Consider the following 25,823-nt stretch of genomic DNA (forward strand, 5'->3'; position numbering starts at 1 on the left):
CACCTCTATTACAGTAATTATGGCCTCCTATAATCTGCAGATCTTGCTGCACCTCTATTACAGTAATTATGGCCCCCTATAATCTACAGATCTCGCTGCTTCTCTATTACAGTAATTATGGCCTCCTATAATCTGCAGATCTCGCTGCTCCTCTATTACAGTAATTATGGCCTCCTATAATCTGCAGATCTCGCTGCACCTCTATTACAGTAATTATGGCCCCCTATAATCTACAGATCTCGCTGCACCTCTATTACAGTAATTATGGCCTCCTATAATCTGCAGATCTCGCTGCACCTATATTACAGTAATTATGGCCTCCTATAATCTGCAGATCTCGCTGCACCTCTATTACAGTAATCATGGCCTCCTATAATCTGCAGATCTCGCTGCACCTCTATTACAGTAATTATGGCCTCCTATAATCTGCAGATCATGCTGCACCTCTATTACAGTAATTATGGCCTCCTATAATCTGCAGATCATGCTGCACCTCTATTACAGTAATTATGGCCTCCTATAATCTGCAGATCTCGCTGCACCTCTATTACAGTAATTATGGCCTCCTATAATCTGCAGATCCCGCTGCACCTCTATTACAGTAATTATGGCCTCCTATAATCTGCAGATCAGGCTGCACCTCTATTACAGTAATTATGGCCTCCTATAATCTGCAGATCTTGCTGCACCTCTATTACAGTAATTATGGCCTCCTATAATCTGCAAATCTCGCTGCACCTCTATTACAATAATTATGGCCTCCTATAATCTGCAGATCTCGCTGCACCTCTATTACAGTAATCATGGCCTCCTATAATCTGCAGATCTCGCTGCACCTCTATTACAGTAATTATGGCCTCCTATAATCTGCAGATCATGCTGCACCTCTATTACAGTAATTATGGCCTCCTATAATCTTGCAGATCTCGCTGCACCTCTATTACAGTAATCATGGCCTCCTATAATCTGCAGATCTCGCTGCACCTCTATTACAGTAATTATGGCCTCCTATAATCTGCAGATCCCGCTGCAACTCTATTACAGTAATTATGGCCTCCTATAATCTGCAGATCAGGCTGCACCTCTATTACAGTAATTATGGCCTCCTATAATCTGCAGATCTTGCTGCACCTCTATTACAGTAATTATGGCCTCCTATAATCTGCAGATCTCGCTGCACCTCTATTACAGTAATTATGGCCTCCTATAATCTGCAGATCTCGCTGCACCTCTATTACAGTAATTATGGCCTCCTATAATCTGCAGATCCCGCTGCACCTCTATTACAGTAATCATGGCCTCCTATAATCTGCAGATCTCGCTGCACCTCTATTACAGTAATTATGGCCTCCTATAATCTGCAGATCATGCTGCACCTCTATTACAGTAATTATGGCCTCCTATAATATGCAGATCATGCTGCACCTCTATTACAGTAATTATGGCCTCCTATAATCTGCAGATCTCGCTGCGCCTCTATTACAGTAATCATGGCCTCCTATAATCTGCAGATCTCGCTGCACCTCTATTACAGTAATTATGGCCTCCTATAATCTGCAGATCCCGCTGCACCTCTATTACAGTAATTATGGCCTCCTATAATCTGCAGATCAGGCTGCACCTCTATTACAGTAATTATGGCCTCCTATAATCTGCAGATCTTGCTGCACCTCTATTATAGTAATTATGGCCTCCTATAATCTGCAGATCTCGCTGCACCTCTATTACAGTAATTATGGCCTCATATATTCTGCAGATCTTGCTGCACCTCTATTACAGTAATTATGGCCTCCTATAATCTGCAGATCTCGCTGCACCTCTATTACAGTAATTATGGCCTCCTATAATCTGCAGATCTCGCTGCACCTCTATTACAGTAATTATGGCCTCCTATAATCTGCAGATCTCGCTGCACCTCTATTACAGTAATTATGGCCTCCTATAATCTGCCGATCAGGCTGCACCTCTATTACAGTAATTATGGCCTCCTATAATCTGCAGATCTCGCTGCACCTCTATTACAGTAATTATGGCCTCCTATAATCTGCAGATCTCGCTGCACCTCTATTACAGTAATTATGGCCTCCTATAATCTGCAGATCTCGCTGCACCTCTATTACAGTAATTATGGCCCCCTATAATCTACAGATCTCGCTGCACCTCTATTACAGTAATTATGGCCCCCTATAATCTGCATATCTCGCTGCACCTCTATTACAGTAATTATGGCCTCCTATAATCTGCAGATCAGGCTGCACCTCTATTACAGTAATTATGGCCTCCTATAATCTGCAGATCTCGCTGCACCTCTATTACAGTAATTATGGCCTCCTATAATCTGCAGATCTCGCTGCACCTCTATTACAGTAATTATCGCCCCCTATAATCTACAGATCTCGCTGCACCTCTATTACAGTAATTATGGCCTCCTATAATCTGCAGATCTTGCTGCACCTCTATTACAGTAATTATGGCCCCCTATAATCTACAGATCTCGCTGCACCTCTATTACAGTAATTATGGCCCCCTATAATCTGCAGATCTCGCTGCACCTCTATTACAGTAATTATGGCCTCCTATATTCTGCAGATCTTGCTGCACCTCTATTACAGTAATTATGGCCTCCTATAATCTGCAGATCTCGCTGCACCTCTATTACAGTAATTATGGCCTCCTATAATCTGCAGATCTCGCTGCACCTCTATTACAGTAATTATGGCCTCCTATAATCTGCAGATCTCGCTGCACCTCTATTACAGTAATTATGGCCTCCTATAATCTGCAGATCAGGCTGCACCTCTATTACAGTAATTATGGCCTCCTATAATCTGCAGATCTCGCTGCACCTCTATTACAGTAATTATGGCCTCCTATAATCTGCAGATCTCGCTGCACCTCTATTACAGTAATTATGGCCTCCTATAATCTGCAGATCTCGCTGCACCTCTATTACAGTAATTATGGCCCCCTATAATCTACAGATCTCGCTGCACCTCTATTACAGTAATTATGGCCCCCTATAATCTGCATATCTCGCTGCACCTCTATTACAGTAATTATGGCCTCCTATAATCTGCAGATCAGGCTGCACCTCTATTACAGTAATTATGGCCTCCTATAATCTGCAGATCTCGCTGCACCTCTATTACAGTAATTATGGCCTCCTATAATCTGCAGATCTCGCTGCACCTCTATTACAGTAATTATGGCCCCCTATAATCTACAGATCTCGCTGCACCTCTATTACAGTAATTATGGCCCCCTATAATCTACAGATCTCGCTGCACCTCTATTACAGTAATTATGGCCTCCTATACTCTGCAGATCTCGCTGCACCTCTATTACAGTAATTATGGCCTCCTATAATCTGCAGATCTCGCTGCACCTCTATTACAGTAATTATCGCCTCCTATAATCTGCAGATCTCGCTGCACCTCTATTACGGTAATTATCGCCTCCTATAATCTGCAGATCTCGATGCACCTCTATTACAGTAATTATGGCCTCCTATAATCTGCAGATCTCGCTGCACCTCTATTACAGTAATTATGGCCTCCTATAATCTGCAGATCTCGCTGAACCTCTATTACAGTAATTATGGCCTCCTATAATCTACAGATCTCGCTGCACCTCTATTACAGTAATTATGGCCCCCTATAATCTACAGATCTCGCTGCACCTCTATTACAGTAATTATGGCCTCCTATAATCTGCAGATCAGGCTGCACCTCTATTACAGTAATTATGGCCTCCTATAATCTGCAGATCTCGCTGCACCTCTATTACAGTAATTATCGCCCCCTATAATCTACAGATCTCGCTGCACCTCTATTACAGTAATTATGGCCTCCTATAATCTGCAGATCTTGCTGCACCTCTATTACAGTAATTATGGCCCCCTATAATCTACAGATCTCGCTGCACCTCTATTACAGTAATTATGGCCCCCTATAATCTACAGATCTCGCTGCACCTCTATTACAGTAATTATGGCCCCCTATAATCTACAGATCTCGCTGCACCTCTATTACAGTAATTATGGCCTCCTATAATCTGCAGATCTTGCTGCACCTCTATTACAGTAATTATGGCCCCCTATAATCTACAGATCTCGCTGCTTCTCTATTACAGTAATTATGGCCTCCTATAATCTGCAGATCTCGCTGCACCTCTATTACAGTAATTATGGCCCCCTATAATCTACAGATCTCGCTGCTTCTCTATTACAGTAATTATGGCCTCCTATAATCTGCAGATCTCGCTGCTCCTCTATTACAGTAATTATGGCCTCCTATAATCTGCAGATCTTGCTGCACCTCTATTACAGTAATTATGGCCCCCTATAATCTACAGATCTCGCTGCTTCTCTATTACAGTAATTATGGCCTCCTATAATCTGCAGATCTCGCTGCTCCTCTATTACAGTAATTATGGCCTCCTATAATCTGCAGATCTCGCTGCACCTCTATTACAGTAATTATGGCCCCCTATAATCTACAGATCTCGCTGCACCTCTATTACAGTAATTATGGCCTCCTATAATCTGCAGATCTCGCTGCACCTATATTACAGTAATTATGGCCTCCTATAATCTGCAGATCTCGCTGCACCTCTATTACAGTAATCATGGCCTCCTATAATCTGCAGATCTCGCTGCACCTCTATTACAGTAATTATGGCCTCCTATAATCTGCAGATCATGCTGCACCTCTATTACAGTAATTATGGCCTCCTATAATCTGCAGATCATGCTGCACCTCTATTACAGTAATTATGGCCTCCTATAATCTGCAGATCTCGCTGCACCTCTATTACAGTAATTATGGCCTCCTATAATCTGCAGATCCCGCTGCACCTCTATTACAGTAATTATGGCCTCCTATAATCTGCAGATCAGGCTGCACCTCTATTACAGTAATTATGGCCTCCTATAATCTGCAGATCTTGCTGCACCTCTATTACAGTAATTATGGCCTCCTATAATCTGCAAATCTCGCTGCACCTCTATTACAATAATTATGGCCTCCTATAATCTGCAGATCTCGCTGCACCTCTATTACAGTAATCATGGCCTCCTATAATCTGCAGATCTCGCTGCACCTCTATTACAGTAATTATGGCCTCCTATAATCTGCAGATCATGCTGCACCTCTATTACAGTAATTATGGCCTCCTATAATCTTGCAGATCTCGCTGCACCTCTATTACAGTAATCATGGCCTCCTATAATCTGCAGATCTCGCTGCACCTCTATTACAGTAATTATGGCCTCCTATAATCTGCAGATCCCGCTGCAACTCTATTACAGTAATTATGGCCTCCTATAATCTGCAGATCAGGCTGCACCTCTATTACAGTAATTATGGCCTCCTATAATCTGCAGATCTTGCTGCACCTCTATTACAGTAATTATGGCCTCCTATAATCTGCAGATCTCGCTGCACCTCTATTACAGTAATTATGGCCTCCTATAATCTGCAGATCTCGCTGCACCTCTATTACAGTAATTATGGCCTCCTATAATCTGCAGATCCCGCTGCACCTCTATTACAGTAATCATGGCCTCCTATAATCTGCAGATCTCGCTGCACCTCTATTACAGTAATTATGGCCTCCTATAATCTGCAGATCATGCTGCACCTCTATTACAGTAATTATGGCCTCCTATAATATGCAGATCATGCTGCACCTCTATTACAGTAATTATGGCCTCCTATAATCTGCAGATCTCGCTGCGCCTCTATTACAGTAATCATGGCCTCCTATAATCTGCAGATCTCGCTGCACCTCTATTACAGTAATTATGGCCTCCTATAATCTGCAGATCCCGCTGCACCTCTATTACAGTAATTATGGCCTCCTATAATCTGCAGATCAGGCTGCACCTCTATTACAGTAATTATGGCCTCCTATAATCTGCAGATCTTGCTGCACCTCTATTATAGTAATTATGGCCTCCTATAATCTGCAGATCTCGCTGCACCTCTATTACAGTAATTATGGCCTCATATATTCTGCAGATCTTGCTGCACCTCTATTACAGTAATTATGGCCTCCTATAATCTGCAGATCTCGCTGCACCTCTATTACAGTAATTATGGCCTCCTATAATCTGCAGATCTCGCTGCACCTCTATTACAGTAATTATGGCCTCCTATAATCTGCAGATCTCGCTGCACCTCTATTACAGTAATTATGGCCTCCTATAATCTGCCGATCAGGCTGCACCTCTATTACAGTAATTATGGCCTCCTATAATCTGCAGATCTCGCTGCACCTCTATTACAGTAATTATGGCCTCCTATAATCTGCAGATCTCGCTGCACCTCTATTACAGTAATTATGGCCTCCTATAATCTGCAGATCTCGCTGCACCTCTATTACAGTAATTATGGCCCCCTATAATCTACAGATCTCGCTGCACCTCTATTACAGTAATTATGGCCCCCTATAATCTGCATATCTCGCTGCACCTCTATTACAGTAATTATGGCCTCCTATAATCTGCAGATCAGGCTGCACCTCTATTACAGTAATTATGGCCTCCTATAATCTGCAGATCTCGCTGCACCTCTATTACAGTAATTATGGCCTCCTATAATCTGCAGATCTCGCTGCACCTCTATTACAGTAATTATCGCCCCCTATAATCTACAGATCTCGCTGCACCTCTATTACAGTAATTATGGCCTCCTATAATCTGCAGATCTTGCTGCACCTCTATTACAGTAATTATGGCCCCCTATAATCTACAGATCTCGCTGCACCTCTATTACAGTAATTATGGCCCCCTATAATCTGCAGATCTCGCTGCACCTCTATTACAGTAATTATGGCCTCCTATATTCTGCAGATCTTGCTGCACCTCTATTACAGTAATTATGGCCTCCTATAATCTGCAGATCTCGCTGCACCTCTATTACAGTAATTATGGCCTCCTATAATCTGCAGATCTCGCTGCACCTCTATTACAGTAATTATGGCCTCCTATAATCTGCAGATCTCGCTGCACCTCTATTACAGTAATTATGGCCTCCTATAATCTGCAGATCAGGCTGCACCTCTATTACAGTAATTATGGCCTCCTATAATCTGCAGATCTCGCTGCACCTCTATTACAGTAATTATGGCCTCCTATAATCTGCAGATCTCGCTGCACCTCTATTACAGTAATTATGGCCTCCTATAATCTGCAGATCTCGCTGCACCTCTATTACAGTAATTATGGCCCCCTATAATCTACAGATCTCGCTGCACCTCTATTACAGTAATTATGGCCCCCTATAATCTGCATATCTCGCTGCACCTCTATTACAGTAATTATGGCCTCCTATAATCTGCAGATCAGGCTGCACCTCTATTACAGTAATTATGGCCTCCTATAATCTGCAGATCTCGCTGCACCTCTATTACAGTAATTATGGCCTCCTATAATCTGCAGATCTCGCTGCACCTCTATTACAGTAATTATGGCCCCCTATAATCTACAGATCTCGCTGCACCTCTATTACAGTAATTATGGCCCCCTATAATCTACAGATCTCGCTGCACCTCTATTACAGTAATTATGGCCTCCTATACTCTGCAGATCTCGCTGCACCTCTATTACAGTAATTATGGCCTCCTATAATCTGCAGATCTCGCTGCACCTCTATTACAGTAATTATCGCCTCCTATAATCTGCAGATCTCGCTGCACCTCTATTACGGTAATTATCGCCTCCTATAATCTGCAGATCTCGATGCACCTCTATTACAGTAATTATGGCCTCCTATAATCTGCAGATCTCGCTGCACCTCTATTACAGTAATTATGGCCTCCTATAATCTGCAGATCTCGCTGAACCTCTATTACAGTAATTATGGCCTCCTATAATCTACAGATCTCGCTGCACCTCTATTACAGTAATTATGGCCCCCTATAATCTACAGATCTCGCTGCACCTCTATTACAGTAATTATGGCCTCCTATAATCTGCAGATCAGGCTGCACCTCTATTACAGTAATTATGGCCTCCTATAATCTGCAGATCTCGCTGCACCTCTATTACAGTAATTATCGCCCCCTATAATCTACAGATCTCGCTGCACCTCTATTACAGTAATTATGGCCTCCTATAATCTGCAGATCTTGCTGCACCTCTATTACAGTAATTATGGCCCCCTATAATCTACAGATCTCGCTGCACCTCTATTACAGTAATTATGGCCCCCTATAATCTACAGATCTCGCTGCACCTCTATTACAGTAATTATGGCCCCCTATAATCTACAGATCTCGCTGCACCTCTATTACAGTAATTATGGCCTCCTATAATCTGCAGATCTTGCTGCACCTCTATTACAGTAATTATGGCCCCCTATAATCTACAGATCTCGCTGCTTCTCTATTACAGTAATTATGGCCTCCTATAATCTGCAGATCTCGCTGCACCTCTATTACAGTAATTATGGCCCCCTATAATCTACAGATCTCGCTGCTTCTCTATTACAGTAATTATGGCCTCCTATAATCTGCAGATCTCGCTGCTCCTCTATTACAGTAATTATGGCCTCCTATAATCTGCAGATCTTGCTGCACCTCTATTACAGTAATTATGGCCCCCTATAATCTACAGATCTCGCTGCTTCTCTATTACAGTAATTATGGCCTCCTATAATCTGCAGATCTCGCTGCTCCTCTATTACAGTAATTATGGCCTCCTATAATCTGCAGATCTCGCTGCACCTCTATTACAGTAATTATGGCCCCCTATAATCTACAGATCTCGCTGCACCTCTATTACAGTAATTATGGCCTCCTATAATCTGCAGATCTCGCTGCTCCGTGATTTTGCAATTCTGCCCTATAAACAACCACTGGATTATCAAATTTTCTGGATTATTGGATGGTGACATCATCATATCAGGGGCTTCTGGAATAACAGCTGGACGGAGGACGATCGGCTGCAGTCCTGTAAGGAGCAGCACATCTGCCTGGACTGCAGCTCTCCCATATGGTCTAGCGGTTAGGATTCCTGGTTTTCACCCAGGCGGCCCGGGTTCGACTCCCGGTATGGGAATGATGTGCTTTTTATTACAGGAGACAGTAAATATTCTGTATTATCTATAAATCACCATCGTAGTGACCGCACAAAGCATCTGATCTCTGTCTACATTTCATCTGTTGAGAGGTTTCTTTTATACATTATTTGGTCTTACATTTCAGATATTCATATACATCAGAGATAACCCCTTTTATATGCCCCAACGAGGCACAGAGAAAGGAATAGTCCATGTCCCTTTAAATTATAAAATTATTGTTGCCGCCACTAGGATGAGCTCACTGCATATGAATGGGAGCAGTATAAATCCTTATACAGTGGGCGCCCCCTAGTGGTGGCTGCAGGTAAACAGTTTTATCATATATCTAGGGCGGATTTACACGAGCGTGTACGTTTTTGCTCCGTGTCAGCCCCGTATGATACGAGCCGCAATCATTATGACACTCCGTTTGGATGTTTGTAAACAGAAAAGGCTAACCCAGCACTTCTAAGACACACCAATGGCTTGGACAGAACTGCTTACATGAGCAGCTGTAGCCAATCCAAGAAAAGTTGGAGTGTCTCAGACTCAGGGCCCGCATGGAGGAGACACGAGCAGAAGAAGCCAGCCCTGCGTTTCTGTGAGTGTATATGTCTGTGTGTATGTGTATAAGTTCCAGTATGTGTCTCTGTATGTATTTGTGGGTCTAAGTGCCTATATATGTGATATATGTGTATATATTTCTGTGTGTGCATCTACTACATTATCTGTACTCAGAGAGTTATCACTGTGTTATCTGTGGTGTTACATAGGACTGCAGGAAACATCTACTACATTATCTGTACTCAGAGAGTTATCACTGTGTTATCTGTGGTGTTACATAGGACTGCAGGAAACATCTACTACATTATCTGTACTCAGAGAGTTATCACTGTGTTATCTGTGGTGTTACATAGGACTGCAGGAAACATCTACTACATTATCTGTACTCAGAGAGTTATCACTGTGTTATCTGTGGTGTTACATAGGACTGCAGGTAACATCTACTATATTATCTGTACTCAGAGAGTTATCACTGTGTTATCTGTGGTGTTACATAGGACTGCAGGTACCACTACTACATTGTCTGTACTCAGAGAGTTATCACTGTGTTATCTGTGGTGTTACATAGGACTGCAGGAAACATCTACTACATTATCTGTACTCAGAGAGTTATCACTGTGTTATCTGTGGTGTTACATAGGACTGCAGGTAACATCTACTACATTATCTGTACTCAGAGAGTTATCACTGTGTATTGTCTGTGGTGTTACATAGGACTGCAGGTAACATCTACTACATTATCTGTACTCAGAGAGTTATCACTGTGTTATCTGTGGTGTTACATAGGACTGCAGGTAACATCTACTACATTATCTGTACTCAGAGAGTTATCACTGTGTTATCTGTGGTGTTACATAGGACTGCAGGTAACACTACTACATTATCTGTACTCAGAGAGATATCACTGTGTTATCTGTGGTGTTACATAGGACTGCAGGTAACACTACATTATCTGTACTCCAAGTTATTACTGTGTTATCTGTGGTGTTACATAGGGCTGCAGGAAACATCTACTACATTATCTGTACTCAGAGAGTTATCACTGTGTTATCTGTGGTGTTACATAGGACTGCAGGTAACATCTACTACATTATCTGTAATCAGAGAGTTATCACTGTGTTATCTGTGGTATTACATAGGACTGCAGGTAACACTACTACATTATCTATACTCAGAGAGTTATCACTGTGTTATCTGTGGTGTTACATAGGACTGCAGGTAACATCTACTACATTATCTGTACTCAGAGAGTTATCACTGTTATCTGTGGTGTTACATAGGACTGCAGGTAACACTACTACATTGTCTGTTCTCATAAAGTTATCACTGTGTTATATGTGGTGTTACATAGGACTGTGGGTAACATCTACTACATTATCTGTACTCAGAGAGTTATCACTGTGTTATCTGTGGTGTTACATAGGACTGCAGGTCACATCTACTACATTATCTGTAGTCAGAGTTATCACTGTGTTATCTGTGGTGTTACATAGGGCTGCAGGTAACAATACTACATTATCTGTACTCAGAGAGTTATCACTGTGTTATCTGTGGTGTTACATAGGACTGCAGGTAACACTACTACATTATCTGTACTCAGAGAGTTATCACTGTGTTATCTGTGGTGTTACATAGGACTGCAGGTCACATCTACTACATTATCTGTACTCAGAGTTATCACTGTGTTACCTGTGGTGTTACATAGGGCTGCAGGTAACAATACTACATTATCTGTAATCAGAGAGTTATCACTGTGTTATCTGTGGTGTTACATAGGGCTGCAGGTAACAATACTACATTATCTGTAATCAGAGAGTTATCACTGTGTTATCTGTGGTGTTACATAGGACTGCAGGTAACACTACTACATTATCTGTACTCAGAGAGTTATCACTGTGTTATCTGTGGTGTTACATAGGACTGCAGGTAACATCTACTACATTATCTGTAATCAGAGAGTTATCACTGTGTTATCTGTGGTGTTACATAGGACTGCAGGTAACACTACTACATTATCTGTACTCAGAGAGTTATCACTGTTATCTGTGGTGTTACATAGGACTGCAGGTAACATCTACTACATTATCTGTACTCAGAGAGTTATCACTGTGTTATCTGTGGTGTTACATAGGACTGCAGGTAACACTACTACATTATCTGTACTCAGAGAGTTATCACTGTTATCTGTGGTGTTACATAGGACTGCAGGTAACATCTACTACATTATCTGTACTCAGAGTTATCACTGTGTTATCTGTGGTGTTACATAGGACTGCAGGTAACACTACTACATTATCTGTAATCAGAGAGTTATCACTGTGTTATCTGTGGTGTTACATAGGACTGCAGGTCACATCTACTACATTATCTGTACTCAGAGTTATCACTGTGTTATCTGTGGTGTTACATAGGGCTGCAGGTAACAATACTACATTATCTGTAATCAGAGAGTTATCACTGTGTTATCTGTGGTGTTACATAGGACTGCAGGTCACATCTACTACATTATCTGTACTCAGAGAGTTATCACTGTGTTATCTGTGGTGTTACATAGGACTGCAGGAAACATCTACTACATTACCTGTACTCAGAGTTATCACTGTGTTATCTGTGGTGTTACATAGGACTGCAGGTAACACTACTACATTATCTGTACTCAGAGAGTTATCACGTGTGTTATCTGTGGTGTTAAATAGGACTGCAGGTACCACTACTACATTATCTGTACTCAGAGAGTTATCACTTTGTTATCTGTGGTGTTACATAGGACTGCAGGTAACATCTACTACATTATCTGTAATCAGAGAGTTATCACTGTGTTATCTGTGGTGTTACATAGGACTGCAGGTAACACTACTACATTATCTGTACTCAGAGAGTTATCACTGTGTTATCTGTGGTGTTACATAGGACTGCAGGTAACTCTACTACATTATCTGTACTCAGAGAGTTATCACTGTGTTATCTGTGGTGTTACATAGGACTGCAGGTCACATCTACTACATTATCTGTACTCAGAGTTATCACTGTGCTATCTGTGGTGTTACATAGGACTGCAGGTAACATCTACTACATTATCTGTAATCAGAGAGTTATCACTGTGTTATCTGTGGTGTTACATAGGACTGCAGGTACCACTACTACATTATCTGTACTCAGAGAGTTATCACTGTGTTATCTGTGGTGTTACATAGGACTGCAGGTACCACTACTACATTATCTGTACTCAGAGAGTTATTACTGTGTTATCTGTGGTGTTACATAGGACTGCAGGTAACATCTACTACATTATCTGTACTCAGAGAGTTATCACGTGTGTTATCTGTGGTGTTACATAGGACTGCAGGTAACACTACTACATTATCTGTACTCAGAGAGTTATCACTGTGTTATCTGTGGTGTTACATAGGACTGCAGGTAACACTACTACATTATCTGTACTCAGAGAGTTATCACTGTGTTATCTGTGGTGTTACATAGGACTGCAGGTAACATCTACTACATTATCTGTACTCAGAGAGTTATCACTGTGCTATCTGTGGTGTTACATAGGACTGCAGGTAACACTACTACATTATCTGTACTCAGAGCGTTATCACTGTGTTATCAGTGGTGTTACATAGGACTGCAGGTAACACTACTACATTATCTGTAATCAGAGAGTTATCACGTGTGTTATCTGTGGTGTTACATAGGACTGCAGGTACCACTACTACATTATCTGTACTCAGAGAGTTATCACTGTGTTATCTGTGGTGTTACATAGGACTGCAGGTAACACTACTACATTATCTGTACTCAGAGGGTTATCACTGTGTCATCTGTGGTGTTACATAGGACTGCAGGTAACATCTACTACATTATCTGTACTCAGAGAGTTATCACTGTGTTATCTGTGGTGTTACATAGGACTGCAGGTAACACTACTACATTATCTGTAATCAGAGCGTTATCACTGTGTTATCTGTGGTGTTACATAGGACTGCAGGTAACATCTACTACATTATCTGTACTCAGAGTTATAACTGTGTTATCTGTGGTGTTACATAGGACTGCAGGCAGGGGTGAACCTAGCCCCTCTGCTGCTTGATGCGAACTATAAAAAGGCCCCCCCCCCCCAAATCTATCAGGGTTCTCCCATTACGAGCTTTACACATCAAAACGCAATATATACATTTTTTAAATAGGAAAACATTTGATGTTTATTTGTTAGGCCCTGTTCACACACAGTATTTTGAAGAGTTTTTTGGCACGGAAACCGCTCCGCAAAGCTCGCCAAAAACCGTCCAAAAGTGCCTCCCGAGAAAGAAGGGACATGCCCTATCCTCGGGCGTCTACGCCTCTGACCTCCCATTGACCTCAATGGGAGGCAGAGAAAGCGTATTTCGCAGAGTTATTTTGCCTGTAGCACTCAATGGGCGCGAGCGGAAAACGCGGCGAAAATCGTGGCAAACGACGTGCAGGAAGGACAAAATTCTCATTTCCGTTTAGGATTTTGAGGCAGAATTTTCCTCCTGCAAAAAACTCAGTGTGAACACAGCCTTAAAGTGCTGTTTGAAGTATGGAAAATATTTACAGAATTATTGATCATTCTATATTCACATTAGGCAACACCTGTGAGCAAGAGAAGAGCTGTATATAGTCATATACAGTATATATATATATATATATAGTCATATACATTGTAGAGGAAACGAACATGAAACAGAGGCACCCAAAACGCTGAAGGAGCGCGTCATCCGAGCATCACTGTTATAATGTCTGGGAATACCCCCTGCGCATGACCGCGCGCTGATCACGAGATAGCAAATCACATGACCAGCCCGGTCTAGCGTCCCCCGAGACAGCCAGCAACCAGATGAGTGATCGTATATCGCAACAAAGTACCCTATTAAGTGATTACAGTGTAGACCCCTCTATCCGGGGGCTCATTTGACCTAACCAAGCAGCCAATAAAGGCATGCAGGACGGTTTGTCACAGCAGTGGGTGCAACGAAACATCGCAATCCAACCGCTCGTACCCGATAATGTTCTACTGACCCAGCATTGAAAGAGGAGGAGAGATATCACTAAAGTCTTCATCATATATATCACATGTACGTAATTACACACATAGAATCTAAACACGTTGCTGCGTCCCTCGGTTTGGGCGAGTGTCCAATGAAGTGGTTCAAATTCAGTTCAATGAAGATACCTAAAGAATATAAAAAGGGAAGAGATATTTGGGTGATAATGCCTTTGCTCTCAATGTGATAGACAGGGAGTTACATGATTTCCTAAACACCCGGTTACCCCTCTGATATATTGTCTTCCAAAAATACACAAGAATTTGTGCAATCCACCAGGACGCCCAGTTGTGTCAGGTAGAATCTCTCTATTTTGCCCTTCAGCTATTTTTTGGAGATTTACAGCAAGGCCAGCGTAATCTCGCGAGATTATGCTGTAAAATGTCATTTAAAACGAGATTACACTTTTCTTGCTGTAAATCTCACAGAAACGTTAGAGAAGTGTCAGGATTGTGAATACACATCACGTCCTGACTGGAGGTGATGTATATTCATCGTCAGGACACTGCAGTAATGTTATAGTGTGTTTATGAGGCTGCACATAGTGATATATCACTATCTGCAGTGTAAATGAATGGAGAGAAGTGTATGACGCTGATTGGTCACTGATTGGTCAGCGTCATACACTCCTCTGTACAACGCCTACTTGGTCATATAGTAAAACACGCCCAGTTGTCCATTGAGAAACTCAGCATAAAACTAAAATAGGTCATAACTCCGTCACAAATGATCGTTTTTCTAAATAAAAAACACTGCTGTTCTCTACATTACAGCGCCGATCACATCATGTACAATATAGGCCACTTATAATGTGGTGACAGCCTCTTTATTACTAGGACCACTGTTATCTCCATTACAGCACCGATCACATCATGTACAAGATAGGGCACTTATAATGTGGTGACAGAGCCTCTTTATTACTAGGACCACTGTTACCTACATTACAGCGCCGATCACATCATGTACAAGATAGGCCACTTATAATGTGGTGACAGCCTCTTTATTACTAGGACCACTGTTACCTACATTACAGCGCCGATCACATCATGTAGGAGACAGGGCACTTATAATGTGGTGACAGCCTCTTTATTACTAGGACCACTGTTACCTACATTACAGCGCCGATCACATCATGTAGGAGACAGGGCACTTATAATGTGGTGACAGAGACGCTTTAAAGGGAGGGTGTCATGATTTTTTTTTTATTTATTATATTGCTTTTAATATAATGTAAACAATAATTGTATTTCATTTTCTACTTTTTACAATGTTCTTACTTTTACTTCTCTATGGGGGCTGCCATTTTAACAACGACACATACAGAGATGGATACGGCAGCTACAGGGTATAGGCCACAATGAACGGGAGCCATCCACCAGCCTCTTTATTACTAGGTCCATTGTTATCTACATTACAGCGCCGATCACATCATGTAGGAGATAGGCCACTTATAATGTGGTGACAACCTCTTTATTACTAGGACCACTGTTATCTACATTACAGCACCGATCACATCATGTAGGAGACAGGACACTTATAATGTGGTGACAGAGCCTCTTTATTACTAGGACCACTGTTATCTACATTACAGTGCCAATCACATCATGTACAAGATAGGCCACTTATAATGTGGTGACAGCCTCTTTATAACTAGGACCACTGTTATCTACATTACAGCGCCGATCACATCATCTACAAGATAGGGCACTTATAATATGGTGACAGATCCTCTTTATTACTAGGACCACTGTTACCTACATTACAGCGCCGATCACATCATGTACAAGATAGGCCACTTATAATGTGGTGACAGAGACGCTTTATTACTAGGACCACTGTTACCTACATTACAGCGCCGATCACATCATGTACAAGATAGGGCACTTATAATGTGGTGATAGAGCCTCTTTATTACTAGGACCACTGTTACCTACATTACAGCGCCGATCACATCATGTACAAGATAGGCCACTTATAATGTGGTGACAGCCTCTTTATTACTAGGACCACTGTTACCTACATTACAGCGCCGATCACATCATGTAGGAGACAGGGCACTTATAATGTGGTGACAGAGACGCTTTAAAGGGAGGGTGTCATGATTTTTTTTTTATTTATTATATTGCTTTTAATATAATGTAAACAATAATTGTATTTCATTTTCTACTTTTTACAATGTTCTTACTTTTACTTCTCTATGGGGGCTGCCATTTTAACAACGACACATACAGAGATGGATACGGCAGCTACAGGGTATAGGCCACAATGAACGGGAGCCATCCACTGCCTCTGCTATCTGGCTCTGTACTGCGCAGACACAGGACAGATTCACACAGCAGAGAAGCTGGTTTGTAGGGAGATAGCAGGCGCCATTATGAAGACCAGCTGCACTGCAGGTAAGTTGTGTGTGTCTCTTTCACAGATCCCCGCTCTTGTGACCCCCGAACGCCCTGATGGGACCCCCACCTTACAGGCCCCCCCTGTCGCTAGATGTATTGTCAGTGTGGACGGTGTGCGGAGCTAAGCTTGTCAGATGTAGCAGAGCTGAGTGCGTGTGTCTGTGCAGCAGAGCTGAGTGTGTGTGTGTCTGTGTAGCAGAGCTGAGTGTGTGTGTCTGTGTAGCAGAGCTGAGTGTGTGTGTCTGTGTAGCAGAGCTGAGTGTGTCTGTGTAGGAGAGCTGAGTGTGTGTGTGTGTGTCTGTGTAGCAGAGCTGAGTGTGTGTGTCTATGTAGCAGAGCTGAGTGTGTAGCAGAGCTGAGTGTGTGTGTCTGTGTAGCAGAGCTGAGTGTGTGTGTCTGTGTAGCAGAGCTGAGTGTGTGTGTCTGTGTAGCAGAGCTGTGTGTCTGTGTAGCATAGCTGAGTGTGTGTGTCTGTGTAGCAGAGCTGAGTGTGTGTGTCAGTATAGCACATATGACGTATGCACGGGCACCGCTGATCCTTCATAGCCGCTTATCAGCTGTTTTGGATAATCAGCGGCGAGCACCCCCCCATACACACACACACAATTCCCCCTAAACATGCAACTACGCCACACACAACCCCACCCACTGTTCTTTTTTATGCAACACATTTTTTAAAAAATCTTGCGTAAAAAACGAACGGCTCGCTTTCCCATTGACTCAACATTTCTTTATTAAAACAACGTGTTTTTTAAAAACGCGTGTCAGGGTGTTCAGTCACTAACTTCATTGAGTCACTGCTCCATCCGTCAGGCCATGAGAGTGGTAGGCCTTCTAACATCGGCTATGGAGGCGGTACCCTGGGCAAGGGCACACATCCGAATGTTACAATCCAACATACTAAAAAGCTGGGACAAGAGATTAGTGTCACTTGACTCCTTAATATCAGTGCCTCCGGATGTGAAACCACAGTTGTGGCTGGTACCCTAGCATCTCGATCGAGGCAGATCTCTGAAACCAGTTCATCGGATGCTCCTCACTACGGATGCCTCAGGCTGGGGTGCACATGTGGGAACATCATGGGTGCAAAAGAAATGGTCCAAACACGACAGCTGCCTTACATCCAACATGAAAGAGCTCAGGGCGATCAAACTAGCCCTATTAGACTTTCAGGCTGTACTCCATCGTCACAATGTACAAATTCAGTCGGACAACCTCCCCGCAGTGTTTTATGTAAACAAGCAGGGGGGCACCAGAAGCAATTCCCTCAGAAGGGAATGCAGTCAGATTATGCGGTGGGCAGAACGCAATCTGAGATCAGTCTCCGCAGTCCACATTCGAGGAGTATTGAATCTGAAAGCGGATTGGCTGAGCAGGAAACAGATTCACCCCGGAGAGTGGAGCTTGAATCCGCCGGAAGTCTTCCTCCAAATCACCAGAAAGATGGGCAAACCATTTTTAGACGTCATGACAACCGCAAAGAATGCCAAGTTAAGGAAGTTTTGCTCCCTCAACAGGTCGGATCACCCATAAGCCATAGACAGTCTATCATTGAGTTGGGAGAAGACCTTCATATATGTCTTTCCCCCCATCCTTCTAATTCCTCGGGTGTTGAGGAAATAAGGGACGAGAAAGTGAAGGCCATAGCGATCATTCCTCATTGGCCCAGAAGGCCATGGTTTCCGCACGTGTTAAAACTCTCGAACGGCAACTTCTGGAGACTCCCATTATGTCCAGATCTCCTGCTACAGAAGGATTGGTTTCATCCCACGTTAGACAGGTTACAGTTGACGGCATGGAAACTGAGCGATAGTCTCTAAAAAATAAGGGCTTCTCCGATGAGGTACTCAATACCTTATTAGCCTCCAGGAAACCCAGTACGACAAAAATATATTCTCCAATATGGCTTATATTTTCAAAATGGTGTCAGGATAATGACAGGTCACCAGATACAGTGTCCACAGTATTGCAGTTTCTGCCAGAGGGATACCAGAAAAGTCTCAAGCCCAATACATTAAAAGTGCATTTAATGGCCATTAATGCTAATTCAGAGGGGAGGTTCTCCAACCATCCACTGATGACCAGTTTCCTGAAAGCAGTTCAAAAATGAAGGCCATACTATCACAATCCTCTGCCCTCTTGGGAATTGCCCATTGTTTTGAAACACGTCAGCCGTGCCCCGTTTGAGCCACTTCATAGTATCAGCCTAAGGGTATGTTCACACGTAGTCAACAAAAACGTCTGAAAATCCAGGGCTGTTTTCAAGGGAAAACAGACCCTGCTTTTCAGACGTTTTTTTACCAACTCGCATTTTTCTCGGCGTTTTAACGCCATTTTCGCGGCGTTTTTTACGTCCGTTTTTGGAGCTGTTTTCATTGGAGTCTATGAGAAAACAGCTCCAAAAACGTCCAAAGAAGTGTCCTGCACTTCTTTTTACGAGGCGTAATTTTACGCGTCGTAATTGCCATACGACGCGTAAAATTACGCGTCGTGTGGACAATACAGCGTTATACCCATAGAAAGTAATGGGCAGATGTTTGACGACGTATTTGAGACGTATTTCCAGACGTAAAACGAGGCAAAATACGCCTCGTATACGTCTGAAATTTGGCCCTTAAATTTGGCCCTTAAAGAGGCTCTGTCACCAGATTTTGCAACCCCTATCTGCTATTGCTGTAGATCGGCGCTGAAATGTAGATTACAGTAACGTTTTTATTTTTAAAAAACGAGCATTTTTGGCCAAGTTATGACCATTTTTGTAGTTATGCAAATGAGGCTTGCTAAAGTACAACTGGGCGTGTTTAAAAGTAAAAGTCCAAGTGGGCGTGTATTATGTGCGTACATCGGGGCGTGTATTATGTGCGTACATCGGGGCGTTTTTAATACTTTTACTAGCTGGGCGCTCTGATGAGAAGTATCATCCACTTCTCTTCAGAACGCCCAGCTTCTGGCAGTGCAGATCTGTGACGTCACTCACAGGTCCTGCATCGTGTCGGCACCAGAGGCTACAGATGATTCTGCAGCAGCATCGGCGTTTGCAGGTAAGTAGCTACATCGACTTACCTGCTAACGCTGATGCTTCTGCAGAATCAACTGAAGCCTCTGGTGCTGATATGGCCGACACGATGCAGGACCTGTGAGTGACGTCACAGATCTGCACTGCCAGAAGCTGGGCATTGTGAAGAGAAGTGGATGATACTTCTCTTCAGAGCGCCCAGCTAGTAAAAGTAGTAAACACGCCCCGATGTACGCACATAATACACGCCCACTTGGACTTTTACTTTTAAACACACCCACTTGGACTTTTGCAAGCCTCATTTGCATAACTACAAAAATGGTCATAAATTGGCCAAAAATGCTTGTTTTTTAAAAATAAAAACGTTACTGTAATCTACATTGCAGCGCCTATCTACAGCAATAGCAGATAGGGGTTGCAGAATCTGGTGACAGAGCCTCTTTAAAGGGAATGTGTTGCCAGAAAAACATGTTTTTTTTTAAAAAATTAAACATTTAGTGTGTGGGTGATTAAACACTGTTCAAATTTTTTTTATTTTTTTGCACGAGTCCAGGTAATATTATAAATTATTTCTAATTTATAATACTACCCATTTTTGGTCACTAGATGGAGCTGTTCCCAAAATTGCAGCATTGCAGCATTGGGTTAAAAGCCCTCGCTCTAGTGAGCTCTCAGCATCCCCCCCTCCTTTATCCTGGCTAGTGCCGGGATAAACGAGGGGTTTGAACGGTGTAACCTCCTACACTGTGTGTCGCCATTTTTTGAGCTAACCCACAGTGTAGTAGGTTTACATACAGTAGTAAACACACACAAACACGAACATACATTGAAATCTCTTACCTGCTCCTGCCGCCGCGGCTCCCTCCGGCCCGTCCGCTCCGTTTGCTGCCGCTGGTGCAAGTGCACAAATCCGGAAGCCGCGACCGGAAGTAGTAATATTACTGTCCGGCCGCAACTTCCGGTCCACAGGAAAATGGCGCCGGACGGCGCCAATTTCGAATAGGACTGTGTGGGAGCGGCGCATGCGCAGTTCCCACACAGACGCCGTACACTGCAGTCAATGGGACGGGAGCCGTTCGCAGTCCCTATGGGACTGTGGCTGCCGTATTCCATGTCTGTATGTGTCGTTAATCGACACACACAGAAATGGAACAAAAAATGGCAGCCCCCATAGGGAAGAAAAAGTGTAAAAATAAGAAAAAGTAAAACACAAACACACAAATGAATATAAACGTTTTTAATAAAGCACTAACATCTTTAACATATAAAAAAATAATTTGTGATGACACTGTTCCTTTAAGCTTCTCTCATATAAAACCCTATTCTTGATAGCTATTAGCTCTGCAAGGCAGGTTGGCGAGTTGCAAGCTCTGTCCTGTGAAGAGATTTATCTTTGGATTTTGCCCGAGTGTGTTATCCTTAGAACAATGCCAGGGTTCTTACCAAAAGTACCGTCTAGCGCCAACTTAAATCAAGAGTTAGTTTTGCCGGTCCTATCAGTAGCCTCAGCCTCTGATACCCCTATTGATTCTAAATTCTTAGACGTCAGGAGGTCCCTACTTGCTTATCTAGAAATAATGGCCCCCTTTAGACAATCCGAAGGGCAGTTTCTCCAATTTCAGGGGCCAAATAAGGGAAAAAAAGCCAGCAAAGCCTCACTAGCTAAATAGCTCAAAGAAATCATCAGGGACTGCTACTCCTTGGAAGGCCTAGAGTCCCCCTTAGATCCACATCCACATCGTGGGCAGAGAGATGCCATGTCCCCTTAGACCAAGTCTGCAAAGCAGCCACTTGGTCTTCTTCCTCGACATTCATTAAACATTATAGGCTCGACTTATTTTCTTCTGAAGGTTCTGAAATTGGCAAAAAAATACTAGTAGGAGCATCCAAAGCTTAAAACCCCCCCATATTCTCATTGCTTGTTAAGCCCCTTAAAGGAACAGTGTCATCACAAATTATTTTTTTATATGTTAAAGATGTTAGTGCTTTATTAAAAACGTTTATATTCATTTGTGTGTTTGTGTTTTACTTTTTCTTATTTTTACACTTTTTCTTCCCTATGGGGGCTGCCATTTTTTGTTCCATTTCTGTCTGTGTCGATTAACGACACATACAGACATGGAATACGGCAGCCACAGTCCCATAGGGACTGCGAACGGCTCCCGTCCCATTGACTTCAGTGTACGGCGTCTGTGTGGGAACTGCGCATGCGCCGCTCCCACACAGTCCAATTCGAAATTGGCGCCGTCCGGCGCCATTTTCCTGTGGACCGGAAGTCGCGGCCGGACAGTAATATTACTACTTCCGGTCGCGGCTTCCGGATTTGTGCACTTGGACCAGCGGCAGCAAACGGAGCGGACGGGCCGGAGGGAGCCGCGGCGGCAGGAGCAGGTAAGAGATTTCAATGTATGTTCGTGTTTGTGTGTGTTTACTACTGTATGTAAACCTACTACACTGTGTGTTAGCTCAAAAAATGGCGACACACAGTGTAAGAGGTTACACCGTTCAAACCCCTCGTTTATCCCGGCACTAGCCAGGATAAAGGAGGGGGGGATGCTGAGAGCTCACTAGAGCGAGGGCTTTTAACCCAATGTTGCAATGCTGCAATTTTGGGAATAGCTCCATCTAGTGACCAAAAATGGGTAGTATTATAAATTAGAATTAATTTATAATATTTCCTGACTCGTGAAAAAAATAAAAAAAATTTGAACAATGTTTAATCACCCACACACTAAATGTTTAATTAAAAAAAAAAAAACATGTTTTTCTGGCAATGTGTTAACCCATAAAGTGCCGTGGGACGATCAGGAAGTGGAAAATTTACCTGAAATTTTCATTTCCTGGAGTCTGTAGGCAGCACAAGTTTCCCACCCTATATACATATATACTGCTGCATACGTTACGCTTTCCAAAGGGATTTGGGCTCTATTTAAGGCTACCTGGGACCTCCTAATTGATTGATTGATTACTGCTGAGTAATATGTCTCTTCTATCCGGTCAGATGTCTCTTCTATCCGGTCAGATGTCTCTTCTATCCGGTCAGACGTCTCTTCTATCCGGTCAGACGTCTCTTCTATCCGGTCAGACGTCTCTTCTATCCGGTCAGACGTCTCTTCTATCCGGTCAGACGTCTCTTCTCTCCGGTCAGATGTCTCTTCTATCCGGTCAGATGTCTCTTCTATCCGGTCAGACGTCTTTTCTATCCGGTCAGATGTCTCTTCTATCCGGTCAGACGTCTCTTCTATCTGGTCAGATGTCTCTTCTATCCGGTCAGATGTCTCTTCTATCCGGTCAGATGTCTCTTCTATCCGGTCAGACGTCTCACTCATCCCCACTATGTCACATTTCTCCTCCAGCATTATCAATTTTAATTCCTCCATCTTGCTATTGAGTCTTCAGGCATCAGTATATGTGCACTTTATATGTTTATCCGTGTCGCTTTTCTTCTTATTCCTATTAACTCTTCTATCCCCTCCCTCAGAGGTGTAGCTAAAGGCTCATGGGCCCTGGTGCAAGAATTCAACCTGGGCCCCCCTACCCCTCACCACCAGACCCCTGCGCACTCTTATGCCCAGCTGCCTTGCCCGACAGACCCCATGAATACCTCCACAGTATAATGCCCCCCATAGCTGCCCCCACAGTATAATGCCCCATAGCTGCCCCCACAAAGTATAATGCTTCCCATGGCTGCACCCACAGTATATTTCCACCCATAGCTGCCCCATACAGTATAATGCCCCCCATACAGTATAATGCCCTCCATAGCTGCCACATACAGTATAATGCCCCCATACAGTATAATGCCCTCCATAGCTGCCCCCACAGTATAATGCCCCATAGCTGCCCCCACAAAGTATAATGCTTCCCATGGCTGCACCCACAGTATATTTCCACCCATAGCTGCCCCATACAGTATAATGCCCCCATACAGTATAATGCCCTCCATAGCTGCCCCATACGGTATAATGCCCCCATACAGTATAATGTCCTCCATAGCTGCCACATACAGTATAATGCCCCCCATACAGTATAATGCGCCCCATAGCTGCCACATACAGTGTAAAGCCCTCCATATATGCCCCATACACTAGAATGCCCCATACAGTATAATGCCCCCATATGGCCCGTTCGCAACTACGACAGTTGCGACCCCTATAGCTACGCCACTGCCCTCACTCTATTCCACCTGCAGTTTTATTACTCAGCCTCAGCTCACTAGCTACGCTGTCCTCCCTTCCTATACAGTAATTGCCCTTGCCTCTTTCCCTAGTTTAAATACTTTTCCCACCTCTTAGCCATCTTCCCCTCCAACACAGCTGTGGTCACAGTTACAAGGGAGCACCATAGGGGGGCACTGTTTTGGTAGATCACAGTTACTAGTTAGGATCACAGGGGACAGTATTGTAGGGAGTCACAGTTGCTATTGGAGACCACAAGGTGGCAATATTGGATTGGATGACAACAACTAGTAAGGACCACAGGAAGACGTATTGTAGTGGATCAGAGATACTAGTGCGAGCCTCAGGGGGCAGTATGGTAGGGAGTCACATTTACTGCTGGAGACCCCAGGGGCAGTAAAGTAGGGATCACATTTACCTGTGGGGTCCACAGGTAGCAGTATTGGATGGGATCACATTTACTAGTGGAGATACGGGGGCAGTATTGTAGTGAATTGCACATGCTAGTGGAGACCACAGGGGGCAGTATTGTAGTGGGTCATTGGTATATACTAATCTTTTTTAATACCATGTGTGAAGTAGTGACAAGACATTTTGTGGCACTTTATGGGTTAACACATTGCCAAAAAAACAATCTGCAGAGTATTTGGTAATGAAAGCTTTACTAAAATGCAATTCTTGGAATTGTCGCACCAGGACTGTGTGTGGGTGTGATCAAGGTGTCACCGGGACTGTGTGTGGTTGTGATCGAGGTGTCGCCAGGACTGTGCGTGGATGTGATTGAGGTATAATCAGGTCTTTGTGTGGGTGTGATCGGGGTGTCACCAGGACTGTGTGTGGGTGTGTTAGGGGTGTCACCAGGACTGTGTGTGGGTGTGATCGAGGTGTTACCAGGACTGTGTGTGGGTGTGATCAGGGTGTCACCAGGACGGTGTGATCGGGGTGTTACCAGGACTGTGTGGGTGTGTTAGGGGTGTCACTAGGACTGTGTGTGGGTGTGATCGGGGTGTCACCAGGACTGTGTGTGGGTGTGATCGAGGTGTCACCAGAACTGTGTGGGTGTAATTGGGTTGTCACCAGGACTGTGTACGGGTGTGATTGGGGTGTCACCAGGACTGTATGTGGGTGTGATCGGGTTGTCACCAGGACTGTGTGTGGGTGTGATCGGGTTGTCACCAGGACTGTGTGCGGGTGTGATTGGGGTGTCACCAGGACTGTATGCGGGTGTGATTGGGGTGTCACCAGGACTGTGTGTGGGTCTGATCGGGGTCTCAACAGGACTGTGTGTGGGTGTGATTGGGATGTCACCAGGACTGTATGTGGGTGTGATCGGGGTGTCACCATGACTGTGTGTGGGTGTGATCAAGGTATCACCAGGACTGTGTGGGTGTGTTAGGGGTGTCACCAGGACTGTGTGTGGGTGTGATCGAGGTGTTACCAGGACTGTGTGTGGGTGTGATCAGGGTGTCACCAGGACGGTGTGATCGGGGTGTTACCAGGACTGTGTGGGTGTGTTAGGGGTGTCACCAGGACTGTGT

At 43.6% G+C, this 25,823-nt stretch overlaps 1 protein-coding gene and 1 non-coding gene across 4 annotated transcripts in view; both read left to right on the forward strand.

Annotated features, from left to right (window-relative positions):
- The window catches only part of LOC142760592 (uncharacterized), an 87,875-nt gene that overhangs the window by 58,868 nt on the left and 3,184 nt on the right, over positions 1–25,823 (forward strand). The window contains exon 1 of one of the 3 annotated variants that reach the window (XM_075863780.1): positions 16,972–17,088. The exons of the other annotated variants lie outside the window; for them this stretch is intronic. Coding sequence (XP_075719895.1) covers positions 17,067–17,088 — 22 coding nt within the window. The 5' untranslated portion in view covers positions 16,972–17,066. Of the gene's footprint in view, positions 1–16,971; positions 17,089–25,823 lie in introns of those variants that run through there. 3 annotated transcript variants of the gene reach the window in all.
- On the forward strand, positions 8,990–9,061 carry TRNAE-UUC (transfer RNA glutamic acid (anticodon UUC)). Its single transcript has one exon. It is a non-coding gene; the product is annotated as a tRNA-Glu (tRNA).

Source organism: Rhinoderma darwinii, chromosome 4 (assembly GCF_050947455.1).
Source record: "Rhinoderma darwinii isolate aRhiDar2 chromosome 4, aRhiDar2.hap1, whole genome shotgun sequence".
Taxonomy (NCBI): Eukaryota; Metazoa; Chordata; class Amphibia; order Anura; family Rhinodermatidae; genus Rhinoderma; species Rhinoderma darwinii.